The sequence below is a fragment of the Malaya genurostris genome, chromosome 2 (assembly GCF_030247185.1).
Source record: "Malaya genurostris strain Urasoe2022 chromosome 2, Malgen_1.1, whole genome shotgun sequence".
Lineage (NCBI taxonomy): Eukaryota > Metazoa > Arthropoda > Insecta > Diptera > Culicidae > Malaya > Malaya genurostris.
Window position 1 is genome coordinate 330,065,281 of NC_080571.1, and position 18,369 is coordinate 330,083,649.

The 18,369-nt window shown below is 37.6% G+C and overlaps 2 protein-coding genes across 3 annotated transcripts in view; one reads left to right on the top strand and one right to left on the bottom strand.

The window, feature by feature from the left end:
- Positions 1-516: 516 nt before the first annotated feature.
- LOC131427808 (NHP2-like protein 1 homolog) lies at positions 517-1,229 on the top strand. The gene is made up of 2 exons (XM_058591333.1): positions 517-687; positions 784-1,229. The coding sequence occupies exons 1-2, from the start codon at positions 685-687 to the stop codon at positions 1,162-1,164; spliced, it is 384 nt and encodes a 127-aa protein (XP_058447316.1). The 5' UTR covers positions 517-684; the 3' UTR covers positions 1,165-1,229.
- Positions 1,230-4,231: 3,002 nt separating this feature from the next.
- The window catches only part of LOC131431521 (retinaldehyde-binding protein 1), a 34,022-nt gene continuing 19,884 nt past the window's right edge, over positions 4,232-18,369 (bottom strand). Inside the window, exons 2-5 of one of the 2 annotated variants that reach the window (XM_058597300.1) lie at positions 13,033-13,064; positions 12,764-12,943; positions 5,691-5,785; positions 4,232-5,626 (exon numbers count right to left, since the gene is read on the bottom strand). In XM_058597300.1, coding sequence (XP_058453283.1) covers positions 4,949-5,626; positions 5,691-5,785; positions 12,764-12,943; positions 13,033-13,036 — 957 coding nt within the window. In that variant the 5' untranslated portion in view covers positions 13,037-13,064 and the 3' untranslated portion in view covers positions 4,232-4,948. The remainder of the gene's footprint in view (positions 5,627-5,690; positions 5,786-12,763; positions 12,944-13,032; positions 13,065-18,369) is intronic. The other variant, XM_058597301.1, reaches the window with a different exon arrangement.

The window sequence follows — 18,369 nt, forward strand, 5'->3', positions numbered from 1 at the left end:
GCAAAGACAGCAGATCTCACTCTAGCTTAGATCGTCTATATGAGATTCATACTGGAGCAAATGGGGGTATCGTTACCCTAGACATTATTACCAAAGATAAATAATAAAGACATGTATGTGCTTACAAATATTTAAAAAAATCTGGTCCGTTCCCGGTACCTTCTAAAATGACTGCACTTACCGCTTGGTGGAGCGCGAGATTAATTGCATTGTTATCATTTCGACCAAAGTGTGCCATGAAATCTCAAAATATACAAATGAGCTAACGTATCGAAAGGGTTCTCACGGTTTGACATTTGCATTATGAATGCGATGATGGGAACTCAGCAGTGCAACCAATTTATCACCATTGGTGCCAGTTTCACGGAGGACCGTAGATGTGCGCCAAAAAAAGATTGTGACTATCATGTCTGGAAATTTGTTTGTGTTATTACTATAATTTTTTAGGTGTATAGTTTTAGTGAAATCTGGCATCGCTGTTAGTGGGTTCCAAGCATGGCACTCATTGCATCAAAATGACAGATACGTTTGAAATCAACACAACACGAGGTGAAGCAGAAGCGCAAACAGTATAATTTTGTGAAAGACGGCCAATGAAGCTACAAGCTGAGGCTTTAATAAAACTACAGTTTGAATTAAGTAATTTGGTACCGTTTCCCACTAAATAACGACTAAAAGCATAAAATGGTATGAATAGTTTACACTAACATGTTCGCTCCGCATATCGGGGTTCTACTAAAATACATGCTCTAACCTTATTCGACCGGGTGTATTTATTTCCAGGCGGACGAAGTTAACCCGAAGGCATATCCGCTGGCGGACCAAGCACTAACGTCGAAGATCATGACATTGATTCAGCAAGCCGTCAACTATAAGCAATTGCGTCGGGGAGCTAACGAAGCAACCAAGACTTTGAATCGTGGACTGGCCGAATTCATCGTGATGGCGGCCGATGCGGAACCTTTGGAAATCATTCTTCATTTGCCGTTACTATGCGAGGACAAGAATGTTCCATATGTATTTGTTCGCTCTAAGCAAGCTCTTGGACGTGCCTGTGGAGTCTCACGCCCGATTGTGTCTTGTTCGGTTACGATTAACGAGGGTTCTCAACTAAAGTCACAAATTGTTACAATTCAACAGGAGATCGAGCGATTATTAGTTTGAACATAAACTACTAAGAATTTAAATAAGTAGCTTTAAGAAGAAATAAAAAGTTACAATTAATGAAAGTTATGGTATTGGTATGGTAATTAGTTTGAAAGGTCTTTGTTACCAAGCACGGCATGTTTCGTGTCGGCTTTTGATATTTTTCCATTCCGAACGAAACTAACAATTACAAATCTAATATCAATGCTCTAACAGACTCTCATGCATCTGGCTGATGCGATCAGTCTACAAAAATATCATTCTGATTCTGTGTTTCGTTCGAATCTGATTAGTTCGATTGAATACGATTTTTTTTTAAATTCTGATCGAGCTCGAGTTATCCATAAAAAAGCATCAATAGATCGAAATACAGAGTGGAAATTCTTAGTACGTTAAATTCTTTACAAACGCTAAGACGTTGATGTTGACAATTGTTGGATATTTGACCGCTTAAAAAAATGCGTGAAATGTGGATAAAATATTAAAAATCTTTCTTCGACGGCGAGATCCGTATCTTCCGAGCACACTGGTTCCAGATAAGTGCAGAGAATTTTGAAGTTAGTCGTGTAAAGGGTGAGCACGAAATTTTTGCAACACTTGTAATTAGCTGTAACTGGTTTTCTGCTGGTGTGAAATGAATCAAAAATTTCATTATTTCTTTTGAAGTGTATTATTAATATTTGTTGATTGCGTAGTTGTGTGGTTTGTTACGGGGGAGTAAATGAAGTAGAGAGATAGAATAAATTTTGCACGTCCAAATCTAAAAATCCAAGCTGTCCCATCGACCTTCAGAAAAAAATATGCTGCATATCAGCACAGAAAACAAACATACAGGCTCACATATTATGATCTGTGTGTCAAATTTGCTCATTCAGCTCGGCGAACACTTGCAAATGCCACCGCGATGGACACTATTCTGGGAGTAGCTTTCACATCTCGACACTATTTGGGTGCTACATTCACATAACGATGCTGTTGGTTAAAATTACAAGTTTATTTTTGTTTTATTCCGATCGAATTCTCGTGTGATTTATACGTCAAGAAAATGAATTTGACATTTATACTTACAAGGAAATCGTGTGAGAATTGGTCGAATTGTTTTGCACTAAGGTCTTTTTTTACGCGGGGGACACGTACCGTGTAAAAGAACCGCGTAACTTCAGAAATCCACGTAAAAAACCGCATTACTTCGGAAATTCGTTTAAAAAATCGCGTAACTTCGGAAATCCGTATAAAAAACTCGCAAAACTAAAGAAATTGTTTTTGATGTCAAATGCCTTAATAATGTATGAGACGTCACGATCTGGTGTAATCTAAAAAAAAAAGTGTCAGACTTGAATAAAATCAAAAACTTTCGTTGGTATAAACTACCATCACCTTTTCAAATTGTGAGCAGTTATATCAAGTTGTTTAAGATTTAAATGTGGCAACCCTGCGCGCTATTTTATTAAAGTGTGCACCTCGTTTCATCATCGCCCCACATTATCAGATCCGAATCAATTCCGAATCGGCGAGAAATTTTCATTCGGAATTCCATGTGGAAATCATGTGGAATTCCGAATCAATTCCAACTCCAGTGCAACAACCGATTCCGAATGAATTTCGCCTACAACCGGTTGATTCGGAAATCTGTCGGAATTGAGTGAGAAGATGCGGACTGAATTGTCAATTTTCTTCTTCTTTCCCGAGTTTGCACGTTTTCGTGCTGATTTTCAGTTTATTCTTAAATGGAAACATTACATAACTGAATATACACATTTAAATATTTATGTTTTTCGGATATACAGAACTAGTAAATAATCAGAATTCCAACAAAAACTGTTGAAATTCGCTGGAAATTAATAAAACGGCCTACCTTAGTCAGCATCATCCATTCCTCTAGCTGGAGCGTAGTGAAATGGCTTAAGTCGCCTAAATTTTACACTAACACATTCATAAAATGAGCGAATATTCAATGACATTTACAATGTCACTGTCATCGAGCAGCCAACTCAGGCGAAAATTCTACACCGAACCGATCGAGCACTGAAAAATCATGCAGTCGAGTAAGAATTCATTGCGCATTCCGTCATTTAGATAATGTGGGCGCTTGTGAAAAAATACTCATGCAATTGAAAAATTTTACTAATCGCACTGTAATACCGGAACCAAATGTTGGATCTGGATCAACTTTTCGCATTTTTTTTGAAGAATTTCAAGACCTTTGATTTGCATCTTAGTTTGTAAAAATCTCAAGTTTGTATGTATCGACTGATTTGGAGTTTTATTGGAACAAATGCGGCTTTCTCAGTCAAATAGATATAGGCAAACGATTAGTTTATAAAATTGCCCGACGTTTCGGCCGATTTCGAATTTGTAAAAATCGGTTGAGAAATTTCCGGGAAAATTAAAGGATCATTTTCTCATAGATTTGCATATATTGCCTCGTAATTCCGGAACCGAAAGTCGGATAAAGATTAAATTCAGTAGCGATGCATGGGACCGTAAGATCTTTCATTTGAATCTGAGTTTGTGAAAATCGGCTCAGCCATCTCTGAGAAAATCGAGTGACATTATTTGTCACATGCACACATACATACTCACACATACGCACAGACATTTGCTTAGTTCGTCGAGTTGAGTCGAATGGTATATTACATTCGGCCTTCTAACTGAGTATATCTTGAAAGCTTAGCGCCGTCCGAACAACCTATTGTTGTTTTAGAATATTTCTGTAGTGTTGAAGTCCATGTGATGCAGGCATTTCGCAGAGACGGGATCTTCCCTTGATCGCAACGAATCAGAGCACACACACACACACACACACACACACACACACACACACACACACACACACACACACACACACACACACACACACACATTATTTCCAGATACGAAAAAGCAAAGCCTTGGTATTACATTCCTGTAGTGGAATTTGACCTTCTGTTTCAACATACTTCGCAGCCGATTCAGAGTGTACAGAACCATTGCATGGCTAGTGCTACGACTCTACTGACACTACGAATCCTTCCAGGTTGGGGCTCGAACATTCCAGATACGAACATGGAGTAAATTGCGGATTTTGTGTACGTGATTTGGAACCTTCAACTTTAATAATTTACCTCTTTATTGATGATATATGGCGCATTATTTTAACCCTACCCTCAATTAAACTATTTATACAACATTTATCATTTTTATTCTTGTGCTAATATTGCTATCTAATATATAAACTCTTAAATAAACAACATAAATATTCGAGCATTTTATAACTACAAGATCGAACTGAGATAATTCATTTTATTTTTCTAACTTTATGTTTTGATAAATAGATGCTATTTTCACCAGATGTTTATTACGACCCAGATCCCATTTAACTTATTTGCTTCATTTTTTTGGGTTCAACGATTTAGAGATTTCTTCAAATAAAAATGTTCGGTCCATTTCGTCACAAGCAAACTGAAAACTTTTATTCACGATTACTTCATGTCGATGTGTAAACATTTGAATCAAAAATATTTTTTTAACGGTTATACGGTACAATAATTAATAATTAGTGTTTATTATTCACAACTTCTATGGCTACGCGTGTGTTCTTTATAAAAGTTCAAGAACCAATACATAATGTTTAGAATCACTGTAGGAATGATTGAGCTCGGAGATTTTATCCTTAGTCTAATTGTTCGAAATAAATCTAAGTGCTATCTCTCAAATAATTTATAGTGAATTTGCTTAGCCTGTTTTTCATCACATTTGCGTTATTTTGTCATCGATAGATCGATTTGTCATATTTTTGCTAATTTATGGTGCCTTCCTGAACTCATTTCTTTTTATTTTTCTTATTCTTAATCTCTTCCAGTTGTTTCTTGTAACCATATTTGTTGATTGCGGTGTACTCACCATCACATTTGAGTAACAATTCATACCACTGTTCACCCTGAACGCGAGGGGCATTCACTGTTCCACCGTAACATGGCGGAAGGCATTCCCTAGATATGTGCTTGTACAGTGAGCCCCGATCAGTTCCGTGAAACACGATACGGGTGCGCAGTTTTTCGCGCAAAATTGGTTTGAACAGGGCAAACACGATGTTGAATATCTTTGGTTGGTTAATGATATGAATTCCTTTGATTCGAAGGGGAACGGCGTCCTGTAACCAGTCAACAATGCGTTTCGCGAATGGTGGTGTGAACTGCCAGGCTTGTTGCATCGTAAGACCGTCCATATCGAAGATTACGACAGCGCCGTGAACTTGTGTTTCCGGTTCCAGCATGGCAGCTTCCAGGAACAGCACACTTCCTTTGAACACCTCGTCCAACGTGACTTCTTTGTGTTTCCATGGTTTTCCGAGTTCAAGTAGCAGGATTCGACGTCCTAGTTGATCCCGGTTTGGAAACACTGCCAGGATGTTCTGCTTGAATATGTTAACCTCCCGCGAAGGACTTAAATCGTGGTACATGTCAAAATGTTTAACCTTAAACTGGTAGTACCGTTGAATCTAAACATTATAGGAAATAATGAATTAAACAAGTTCGCAATCCTTCGAAATAAATTATATTTACCAGTTCAAGTGCACTCTTCGGGTAAAACTTGCAGGGCCGTAAGAATCGAACCATCCAGTCGTCATTGTCCAGAGGTACCACCAGGTCATCTTGCCCTGAGTTGAGAAAGTTCAAGTTAAATTAGCTTCAAACATTCTCCATCCATCATGCTATCAATCACAAGTTGAAGAAGTTAAGGTTATAATCATTTATTATTCATTATCGCTGGAAGTGAGATCATTCGTTCGCTTATAATGAAGTGCTGCTCATAAGTGTAGAATTTTCACATTAAATACTGAAAATTCAATTGCTAATACTGATGAGTTTACAAAAGGCCACATCATTCGTCAATTGTGAGTAAAATACGTTTTCTCACATGTGCATGATTACCAAGTGCATCCATTATATAAAATCAACGCCAATTCAAAACACGTGCCAACGGTTAGAAATATGTGTTTGCATATTGAATTTGTACGCACAAGAAAGAACGCTTAATACATAGCTAACATATGAATTTATGTCATTTACTGTTCAAGGATGATGCACCGCACTGCAGAAGCATTTTTTAACATAAATTTAAAGTTGATTTAGACAAAAATATTTCCAGATCCATTGATGTCGTAAATACCGACAAAATCAGGAACTTCCAAGTCAAGATCACTTAATTGTCGAAGGAGCATCAGTAAATCAGTCGTGAACGAAATATCTTGGGATTTGCCCTTGCTATACCGAATAAAAAAATTGTAGAAAAACAATACGATTTGTTGTTACAAAACCTTCCATAATTTTGCTTTGACCATTAAAAAATATTTTAATGTGAAATTTTTTAATGTATTGTTATATTCAATTAATTGTGAACATGCTTTTTACAACAGAATGTACAGGTTGTTAAGTATCGTAACAATTCAAATCATAGCATTTTGCATTGGATAAGGGCTTCCTATTTCATCTCATTTGTAAGGACGTCGCCTTCAAACCCCGAAAAGCCAGTAAAATCGCTATAACTGTTTCATATTACTGCTTCATTCGCCTTGCTCCGCGTTGAGAATTGAATCACATTTCTAGAAAATTTAACTAATATTCATAAAAACACTTATGATGTGTTCACTACTCTGCTCATAATTTCATCTCAATGGATTTTTATCCATCCTATCGTTGGTCCTTTACTCATCCTATAAATTAGTAATGGCGACAGCAATCAAAACAAAATATTCTACTATTATAATCTCAGGTTCAAAATGTGTTCAATTCTTCTTAAAAATGGCCTAATGCCAACTATGAGACAACATACGATATTTTTAGAAACAGTTTGAAATCATTTCAACGTTTAAAATTTTTTCGGTCGTTTCCGTTACCTTTCGCTTTAAATTAAAAATTTTACTGTAAAGTTAATTTGATGAACCTTGAATAAAAACAACAAAGTAATTGTTACTATTTAGACATTAGCCCTTCTTAAAACAAAATGCAGAACCAGAGATGCCATTTATACAGATTCATCTGTATTGTGTAGATTTTTGCGTTCGCATACTGATCACATGAAGAGAAAGTCCAATTGATTGGACGAAACTAATCATGCTTCGCTCTACTTAGCCACCACGGTATTCACTTACAGTTCCATATATTCATATGCAGGGTAGTTTAATTGGTAAAACAATTTCCCCGGTTAGGAGTTAGCTACGGGTTCGAGTCCCGTCTCTGCGGTAACATTTTCGCGGTTTTCATTACATCATTGTGTTCACATGTCAGTTTTCCAACCCGTTAGATAGTTTTCATTTCATATTTTTGAAGACTTTTATTGCTTGTCGGGTAATTTTCGAAGTTTTAAATAGTAATCATGTTTTGAGACGAATCTATTAGTAGATATTCAGAAACATGACGAACTGTAAATCTTGAGACGAAAATGTGTCCTCAATTGAAAAATTGAGTTTATTTTAAATGAAAAAACGATCACCGAAGAACTTAAAACCATTTTTTTCAATAGGAAAGTGTGACAATAGCTTTTATAATAATTTTAAAACATTTCACAGTTTGCTTCAGGAAGGTTGTAAAATATTATTCATGTTCAAAGTAATGAGGTGAAGGGATGAGATGGAAATAGGAGCTCAGATGAAATAGGGAGCCGTTACCTTTTATATTTTTTCTTGGAAAACAATGTTTGCATATTGTTTGAAACACCACGTTTACAATAAAATCAATTGTGAATCGTAGAAACAATATATTGAATCGTTGAAAATGAAAAAAATCTTATCAAGATACAATAAAATTGTGAATCAATTGTTTATGCTGTAAAATCAATGGTTTATTTTTTCACGGGATGCTCGGCCACAGTGAATGTTACGATTCTACGCCATTGTTGCAAAACGCAAAAACAGTTTTCTTTACTGTCGTTGAGCGGAAATTTAAAAGAGCAAAATTAGTTTGTTTGGTAAATAAACTGACTTTTTTTTTCTTAAAAATTCATCTACCAGTAGCGGAGAAAACTGCTCTTGTGTTTTTCAACAATGGTTGTGTTCCTAAGATAGAAGTAGAACCTTAACATTTGCATTTTCCTAAATACACTTTTCAAATTTCGCTACAGGCGTTTGTAATCTTACGTGTATGTCGTTTCCATTTTAGTATATAGTGAGTTTTAGAGATGGAAATTGCCGATTTGAGATGACACTGGCTCAGACCTCATGTTATGCATACAGCAGCTATATAAGATCTCGCAAAAGTTTGACAGTTCCCTGCAGATTCGTACTATACTATCAGTTTAGTGTCACTCAAATTTATATATGAGCTCTCCAAATGGTAAATTACAAATGGAAAGCATTTACCTCAAGCAGGTATGTACCCAGAGGGAGGCCCGAGGGGCCATGGCCCCTCCCGAAATCAGAAACAGAAATAAAAGATACGAAGCGAACAGTGTCAAAACTAAATAAATTGGAGGTTAAATCCGGAGCACAATAAAGATAATAATAATAAAAAAAAACACTAAATTGTACTGGATGACGAAAAGAGAATGTGCGCGAACTTATCATAGTTGGGCAAGATTCTGCAGAAGAGAAAGTTATCCTACCGCTGGATCCCGCACATACTTATTTAGGGTTAAAAAGACTAACGCTAGTGCACTTCAAATACATGTTTGGCTGGATTCAGTATTATACGTTAATATTATATATCGTTCATTTATACCCAGTGTTAACGTAGTTACGGTTGTTCGCCGGGTTATTATTATACGTTAAAGAACAAACTGATTACTCGACAATGGATTGAAGTCGTGCTTTGAAGCAGCACGAGTGCCTTGGAGGGAGGTCCAATGGGTCGGTAAGATTATGATGCTGGTTTTCTGGGATTTTCATAGTATATTTTTTGAGGACTGCCTCAATGCAAGTAAAAGCGTGCATTAAGGGCTGAGGACAGTACCGTAAAGTGGTAGGTTTTTTGCTATTTTCCCGTTTTAAATTAAATTTTCTTGGAAACGGTGCAGAGTATAGAAAAACCCACCTGACAATGTCTTTGAAATTTAGTTGAGAATATTCTGTGAAATTTTCATAATGATTCATTGAGTTTAGCGGTCGAGTTGCATTTTTTCTGACTGAAGAACTGCTGAAAATTGGAACGCTCGAAAATGCATACCTCTACTTGTTCAACGAATATCTCGGCTTTGAAGGCTTGTATCATAAATCTACCGTGACAAAGTTGAGATAATTTAATTTAGATGCGATTAGTACATAAAAACATATATGGTATAGTGATAAAAATAAAGTCTTGTATTTTTCTGTGAAACAAAGTCAGTTTCAATGCATCCGCCATTTTTTTCGCTTTGGTTTCCTGATAGCATTCTAAAAAAGGAGAGAGAAATAAAATTGGCTCGACAAGGCTGCCAAACACACAGACGTTTCATTGTATATAAACACATTTTTTGTTTCGCATTCAATCTTTGTGAAAGTTGAATATTTTTTCATTGTTCATTGGAATCTATGTAATGTTCAAGTTTATGTGATAAAATTTTTCATCAAAATAATAACATGTATGCTGGCAACCCGGTACAGTTTGCTCATATACGCGAGAGTACAAGAGAAATACGATGCCCAAAGGGGAATTGAGCAAGCCACGTGGTCGATTTAAAACTCAACACGCGACTCTCTGTCCTCAGACCTTAACATAATGGAGCGAATAAAAACCGAAATCGCGGTGAAAGGGCCTTATATACATTTCACAACTTTATAGTAATCCATAGTTTCTCACCTTTTAATCTACTTTATATCTAGGCAGCTAATAGTTAAGTATACGTAGGTATAATTAATAATCAACGGTAAAGGTAGCCAATAAGTTCAATTTCAACACTAAATTTATTTCCGAAGTGGATGTATCGCAGTGACGTATTGTACTGACTCAGACTATTGTCTTCGATCGTCTTCACACGCATGGCGCGGTGAGTCATACAAAGTCACCTTCAAAGATGATAACGATCCTCCGGTGATATACTGTGCGGTCTAATCGTTATTTTCCTTTTGATAGGGTAGAAGGTAATCGTTGCTCGGCGTAGCGCAATTAACACCAACCGTGATGGCAAAAACATTGAAGCAACTGCGTTGAGCAGTGTGCGCGTTCAAAAGACGGTACCCCGCCGCGTCGAAAACAGAAATCGTGCGGCACTTTGTGAACATCGGAAACGCCCGTATTGGCATCTACAATATCTTGGCACTATTAGACAACAATCAGAGCATCGAAAGAAAGCCCGATTCCGGACAACCGACGATCCTGAGTGAAAAGAAGCTTCGAAGGAAACTGAAAAGGAATACCGAGAGAAAAGTGGCTACATCGCTGCATGCGTTTGGCCGGGAGATAGGAACAACCGGCCAAATAATGAAAAAGTACCTAGAGAACATGAACATACAGGGTCCGCCATCTAACTTTTTTTTTGTACTAGCGGTTATTTCGACATTGGTAACCTTAATGTCACTTCTGATTTGACAAAAACGTAGTTTTATCCTTCCGCTGAACGGAAATGGTTGTGTATACGCTTGAGGAACGCGTGAAAATAGTGCAGTTTTACTTTGAAAATCAGCTTGAAGAAGACGCCGATTTTTGCCAAAAAATCATCTTCTCGGATGAGGCACATTTTCATCTCGGCGGGTATGTTAATAAGCAAAATTGTCGCATCTGAAGGACGCGGAAAACCCGCACGTTATCATGGAGAAGCCGATGCATTCTCAGAGAGTGACGGTTTGGTGCGGATTTTGGTCTGGCGGCATCATTGGGGTATTTTTCTTCGAAAATGAGGCAGGTGCCGCCGCCACGGTCAATGGCGAGCGCTACCGCGTCATGATTAGCGATTGGTTCTTCCCGTTACTTGAAGAGGAAGACTTGGACACCATTTGGTTCCAACAAGACAGCGCTCCGTGCCACACAGCCAACGCTACGATCGATCTTCTGCGCACAGTCTTCGAAGATCGAATTATCAGTCGAAATTCGGATGTCGTTTGGCCCCCTGGGAGCTGTGATTCGACGCCGTTAGACTATTACCTTTGGGGGGCTGTCAAAGATAACTGTTGTGTGGATTAGCCAGAGACAATTCAAGCCTTGAAGGACAACATTCTTACAGCCATAGCTGAAATAAAGCTGCATACAATCGAAAATGTACTAAAAAACTGGACCGACCGTATGGCGTACTGCACAGCCAGCCGAGGCAGCCATTTGAATGAAATTATATTCCACAAATAACCGGAAGTATTGTATTTTAATATGAAAAAAGTAAATTTTGAAATCGGATTAACCGTTTGTATTTTATTGCATGTTTGAAAAAAAAGTTACATGGCGGACCCTGTCAGGAAGCGGAAGTCGCGTCTACTGGTTTCAAAGCTGCAGACAATGACGCAGCGGCAGCGGTTGAACAAGATGGACGACGAGATCTTTTTCACCCTGGATGACAACGACTGACAGAGCACTTAGTATTTCACTTCTTCTACGAAGAAAGTGAGGTCCGAGGTAAAGTTCATCTAACACACACCAAGCTCCCCAAGAAAGTGCTGTTGTTGCTGACAATCAGCGAGAAAAGGGTGTCAAAGCCGCTTTTCTTTCGCTCTTGACTGCCTGTGAACAGGGAAATTAATAGTACAAAATGCCTGCCGGAAGTTCCGTCTTTCATCAAGAAACACCTTTTGAGGGTAAAGACGCGATGTTCTGGTTGAATCTCGCGTCGAACCAATACACGAAGCGATCGTTGGAGGAGTCGACGAACCTGCCCAACGTCTTTCAGATGCGTCCCATAGAGAATTGCTGGGTCAATGTGAAGCGTAAGATCTACTTCAACAATGTTGTCGCGAAAACTGAGATGGAATTGATGAATAAAACTCAAAAAAACATGCCTACACACGTGTTTTTATAGGAAATTTATCAAAAGTAATTATCTATCTTAGCTTTTTCATCAACAAATTTGAACGAACTTAATTTTTACTCAGCTTTTTGAATTAGGTTCTGATAGATTGGGTGGCCTTTGCTGAGATCTTCGGAAAGTATTGCAAAAACACCAAATTGCTAGTGCAACAGTCAGCAGCAGACTGAGGCTCGGTTTACATTAACTAAGTACAGTTACTAATGAACTTCAATGTTGGATTTCTGATAATAATTGATAGTATATTAATATAATAACCAACGTCTGTTGATATCTGAAGCAATACTGACAATCCTAACTACAGCCTACTGTGATGGAAATGTGCACGATACAAAATTCATCGTGAGCGTGTCGAGCGTGTACTTGTACTAAATTGATTCGAAACTGGTTTGAAGTATGTTTCGACATGTATGTAGGTACAATGTATCAGGTGCAAGGCAAACTGTTTTCAAAACAAATATTTTTTTTTTTCATTGTCAGCGTTGACAAGTTTCGGTCGGAAATAGTTGTTTTACGTTCTAACCTAGACTTTGTTATAAATCACCATCATAGTTGAAACACTTCATTGGAATTGAAGAGTAATATTTTATTGAAAGACCTTTCCGTTTGACAGCAAGCAAATTGTTCTATAGGACTAAACCAATCCATATATCACTCGGTCAAAGCAAAGCGACGAACCTGATTTCGAGTTTGATGCTTCTGAGTGTGCACTCACCTTTCAGTAGCTCTCTTAATTCTGCGATGGCTTTGGCTTTGATTTCGGGCGTTTCACGAAGCTCATTTTCTGCTACCTCCTTGCCGAAGGGTGTTAACTCTTCCAGCTCAAACCTCAGTGTGTAGTCTCCCAGCTGCACCGAGGGCAGCTCGTCCACCTCCGCAAGCATCGTCGGAACCCCTGAAGAGAGCAAGAAATAGATCCGTTAGTGATGTCAGTTTTTAGCCTATTTATGATTGGATGGCAAATTTCTGGAAAAAAGTACTTACTCATTTTGTTTGGCTTTGCTTTTTCTTTGTTTCTGATTGATAGAAAATTAAAAAAAATGCATTTATTTAAACCTAATATATTGGACTTTGCCGCGAAATCGAGTGCTTCCAATAAAAACTCGCTCAATGCGTAGAATCTACCAGAAACACAATGAACTTCCATCAGGTGAACCTGGCCATACTACATGAAGTAATGGGTGATAATTAGATTAAGTGCCTAAGTGCAACCGACTAGTACGCTATTAAATAGCAGGAACTGATCACACTGATCACGTGTCGGTTGAGTTCCGCGTTAAGTATTACCTGCCGGGAAGTGTTAAGAATTCACTGTTATCGTTCGTTCCCACGATTAACTATATAGGTATCTGATCACATACGTTGGGTACACCTGGATTGTTACGAAATCTTGCAGGAAGTAACTATTTTGCTTGAACACGCCGTATTGAATCAAAAAACCTGCTTATCTGTATCAAAATTAGTTGACCAAGACCAGGACATTTAAGACTCAAAATAAAAGTTTGGTTAATAGTATATAAAATACACAACAAACTATTTTCGTTTTACTGGTGATCTAGTTCCGCATTCGTGTTCAAGTAAAATTCCAGCAATTGTTTTTCAAAACATCTCCTGATGAGTTCACACGTTGGTAAATTGCTCACATATTACTAGTTATCTTAAACGTCTAATCAATTGCCTTACATGGGATCAACTAATCGGGTACTGAAACTTCATCAGTTTAAACTGCACCTAATTAAGTGCAATCCCGGCTACACTGTTTTAGCGAACCACCCATTTCAAAGCAACCAATGTGCTGTAAAATGAATTTTGTAATTTAACATTGAATATTTTCAGCTCAATAACAACAGGTGTTGAATATGAAGATGATTAATTAGTTGTTTTGAAGTAATACACTATTTAAAAATAGTTCCACCACCCATAATAGGGATCGCAAATTAATCACTTTTTCCATCACAATGAGATTATTCGTATAAGTAATTTCACATAAGCCGTCTTCGCTCGAGAAATCTGTAACCAGCTCAGAGTAGCTTCATCAAAGAATGAAATTGAAACAGGATTGTTGTTTTAATTTATGAACGACTGAATGCAAAAGTCGGATAAGTGGAACTTGTATTTTTAAATGTGAAAACCGGATAAAAACGTTGAGAGCAAAAATTGAACTCGGAGTTATTTATCAATATTTTTGTATATCTCGAGTCACTGGACTAATTACACAAAAGAAAAATTAGACATTCTGTTAATCAATTTGATGCTAAATGAAACGATAATTCAGATCCATTATAACATTAACAATGAAACCATTGCGTTGTCTAGCACTCATTTAGAAATCATGTGATCATGATCTCTCGAATTTCATGTTTGCGCTGTAGCCCTCCATCAGCACGATCATGTCACGTGAGTGAGACGAAGATTGCAAAAAAAAATGTGCAAACTTTTTATTTTGACACAGACAGTATATATTGCAAATCACTGTCCAAACGTTGAACGTTTGCGAATTGATAGCAATCATCATAAATTATAGACAAATTACCGATATCGTTTTGCTTCATAAAGCCACGGTTTCAAAATGTTCTAAACGAACAAAAAATGTGATTCCGTCGCTTTAGTGAAGCGTTAAGGACGCCGAGCGTTGACCAGAACTGGGATCGACAGAGTGGCTCGGATTTATGATTTATTACCGAGATTATGGTCCGAAAAGAAATAACTCGCACTTTAAGTAAATTTAAGTATATTTTTGATTGTAGATAATTCTACGCCGAGTTATCGTGTAGTTCATCGCGCAACGTGATTCTTAAAAAAGGGTTTTGAGGAATGCTTTGTTACCACCTTATATTTCAATATTAATATACGGAAATTGAACTAGTGATTCTTAAAATAGTGCTTTATAATGTAAAAAAAGTTTAAAAAAATTCGCATAAGCTGTTTCTCCGTCAAAAGTTGCCCTGGTTATTAGGATAATTAGGATAATTAGTCAGCTCAATGAAATTTGTTCTTGAATCTGTGCCGGATGGCAATATAACAATACAGAATTTAACTAAAGACTGTCCCAGAAAGTATGGACGCAACCAAAAACCGCTGCCATTTCGCAATGGTTCAGAATCTGTCAATTTTTATGGCTGCGTCCTGTTGTTTACACTCTTCTCTAACCACTTGTGCAGTTGTTTATTCGTTTTCATTAGTTTGTTACGAAATGCGTGGACTTTCAGCAGAACAACGTTGAAAAATTGTGTACAAATGGTGAACAGAACGCGGACTGTCACCGAGAAAGATAGCAAAAATGGAAGGAGTAAGTGAAAAAGCCGTGCGAAATGCAATCAGGAAGTTCAGTGAGGATAAACCACAAACGGGTCGAAAAAAAAAAGGTCCTGCTATCCCTCAGTTGGATAAACATATACTGAAGGCGTTCGAGCAAAAGAAGGAGGTTTCAGTTCGGGATGTGGCCAAAAAAGTGGGCACTTCGAAGTCAAATGTTCTTCGTGCTAAAGAACGTTTGAATCTTCGAACCTATAAGAAGCAGAAACAACCAAAACGTAGTCCGAAATAAGAAGCATCGATCAGGCCGAGGGTTCGAAAGCTGTACAATACGATTCTTGCTGGAAATCTGAACTGCATAATCATGGACGACGAAACCTACGTGAAACACGATTACAAATCCTTGCCGGGACCACAATATTATACGGTGCGAGAAGGGTAAGTGTTAAACCAGTCCGAGACATGAAGTCGAACAATTTGGTAAGAAAGCTATGGTCTGACAAGCAATTTGTAGCTGCGGTAAGATTTCGAAACTCTTCATCACCACTGCTTCAATGAACAGCGAAATATACATCAAGGAATGTTTACAAAAACGACTTCTACCCATGATTCGAAGCCACATGGATCCTGTTGTCTTCTGGCCAGATCTTATTTTTTGCCACTACTCGAAATCAACGATAGAATGGTATACTACCAAAAATGTCATTTTCGTCCCAAAAGACATGAATCCACCAAATTGCCCACAACTTCGACCAATTGAGGAATTTTGGGCATTAACGAAGGCACATCTTAGGAAACATGTCTCGGCAGCCGAAACCATTCAACAAAAAGATTGGAAAAAAGTGTTAAAACTTGTCGCCAAGAAGTCTGTACGGAATTTTATGAGGAACGTTCGCAAGAAGGTGCGCCAGCTAGTCTACAATGGTTTAGTAGCAAATGTTGAGAATAATATTCTGTTGTTTTAGTATAATATTATCAGTATATCAAATAAAATTTGAATATCTAACACTTGAGAATTATTTACAGCGAAATCAAAGTGCGTGCATACTTTCTGGTACAGTTTTTAATATTTCTAAAATTTGATATATAATTCCTGCAGAGATACTTCAAAAGTTTACATGTGAAGCTCAAAAGTTTTTCTCTTAAATGAATTGATCGCGTTGCAATTGCAAGTTGATTTAGAGTAGCGACGTGTAGCGATTTTGCTCGTCCATCGCGAAAATCCAAACTACTCGCATGCAAACCAAAGCCTTGGTATTACTTTACTTTTGTGGAATTCGACCTTCTGTTTCAACAGACTTCGAAACCGATTCTTAGAACCATTGCATGGCTAGTGCTACGATCCTACTGACACTAAGAATTCTTCCTGGTCGAGGCACGAGCATACTACAACTGGCTTGTAAGACCCGCACTCTATGCACGCAAAGTAGTCTAAATTGATTAGTGTGGTAAAGCTGGGTTGAAGTCGAACGCCGGATGTCGCAAAATTGTCAAAAAGAGTGGCCATCTGTTATCAGTAGAACCTCAACTTCTCCATCCAAGATTTTGCTAGGAAGCTGGGAGGGCCATCTACAACCGTGCTTAGAATTACAAAAACTGTGCAAAACTGTGATAAATCCATATCGTGCAATAAGAAAATCAAGTTGTTCTGCCGCGCAATCAGCAAATGAAGTTCGATTGCAGGGTACAGAAAGATGAAACCTACATCAAGACATTCAAATTCAAAAAGAGTCTCCCATACAGAAATATTCAACTGCTACTGGAAGAGAGATTTTCAAACAACACGATCTAAAAAAAAATACAGAGCGATATTTAAATCTCGACCGGAATCATCAACCAAATAATTTATGTACCGGAGCGTTTGGACAAACTTTTATTTCCTTTTCTCAAGCAGTCCAAGTACTCATGAAAGCATCATGGAACGGTATTCCACGAACAACGCCCTGCTCGAGGAAATTAAACCTCCTCCTTTAATGGCAGAAAAGCTTCATTCTAGCACCAAAAATTCTTATTACCCAATATCTGCAATCTGAAAGCTCATCTGTTTGAAATCAATTCATCGTTCAGAATACACACTAGCCATAAATAAGCATTACTATAGCCGTATATTTTGCCAAAGTCGGCCTTACTTCAGTCTCAAGAGCGATTGAAATGTTAATTAACGATTATTTTCTGTCGTAATGCGGCATTAGTATGTGCTTATTGGTTACCTGGGTTAAGCAGAAGCGACAGGCTGTTTTCATTGAGTTTCAAACTGACAAGATGCAGTTCTTCTGATAAGGGGAAGTTACCAAGGAGGCCGTACAAAACATGATCTAAAGATCCGAACAATCGCATTTGTTGAGAAGAAAGCATGAGTGAATATTTTGTCTATGCTCTGTATAAATTGAACTTGGAATACAGCCTTGATCTGAATTTTGTTCAACTGACTTTTCATCATTTTCATCAAAGTTTTTAATTGCTCACTTTCAATGTATTTCTTATAAATCTCATAAGAATTTAACGACTCACTCCTCCCCAAAACTCAAAAAATTATTAGGGGAGACAGGGGTTATACCGGACACGTGGTTACACAGCTTAAATATCTTATAAACCTGTGAAAACCCAGTTTTAAGGGATGTTTTTTTTTTCAATTTCCAAAAAGTGTCCTATTTAGCCCCGGTCTTTCCTTTATTATGAAAACCCACCAGAAATTTTTTTCTGGGTATGCGCCTTTCTTCATGGTTGCATTTATGCTTGTAAAAAAGGGGGTACATAATAAAAGTAGAGTACTGGTAGCAGTGCGGTAAAATTTCATTTTCAATCGAATAATATAAGATGAAAATGAAATTTATGGCCACTGACCGTCAGCGTATCCCTACTAATTCATTTGACTTATGCTGCCAATTCCAAGTGAAGCTCCCAGCATTCATCGTCAGTTGAATAATCGTACCTAGTCATTCGAAGTTTTGCTTGCTCAGTTTCAAGTGCCAAGTAGTCTAGCTGCTTCATAGTCTTCGCTCTTGGTAGTAAGCAAATTCGATCGAATAGAATTATAAATGGAGTAAAGTGTTAAAAATGAAAACT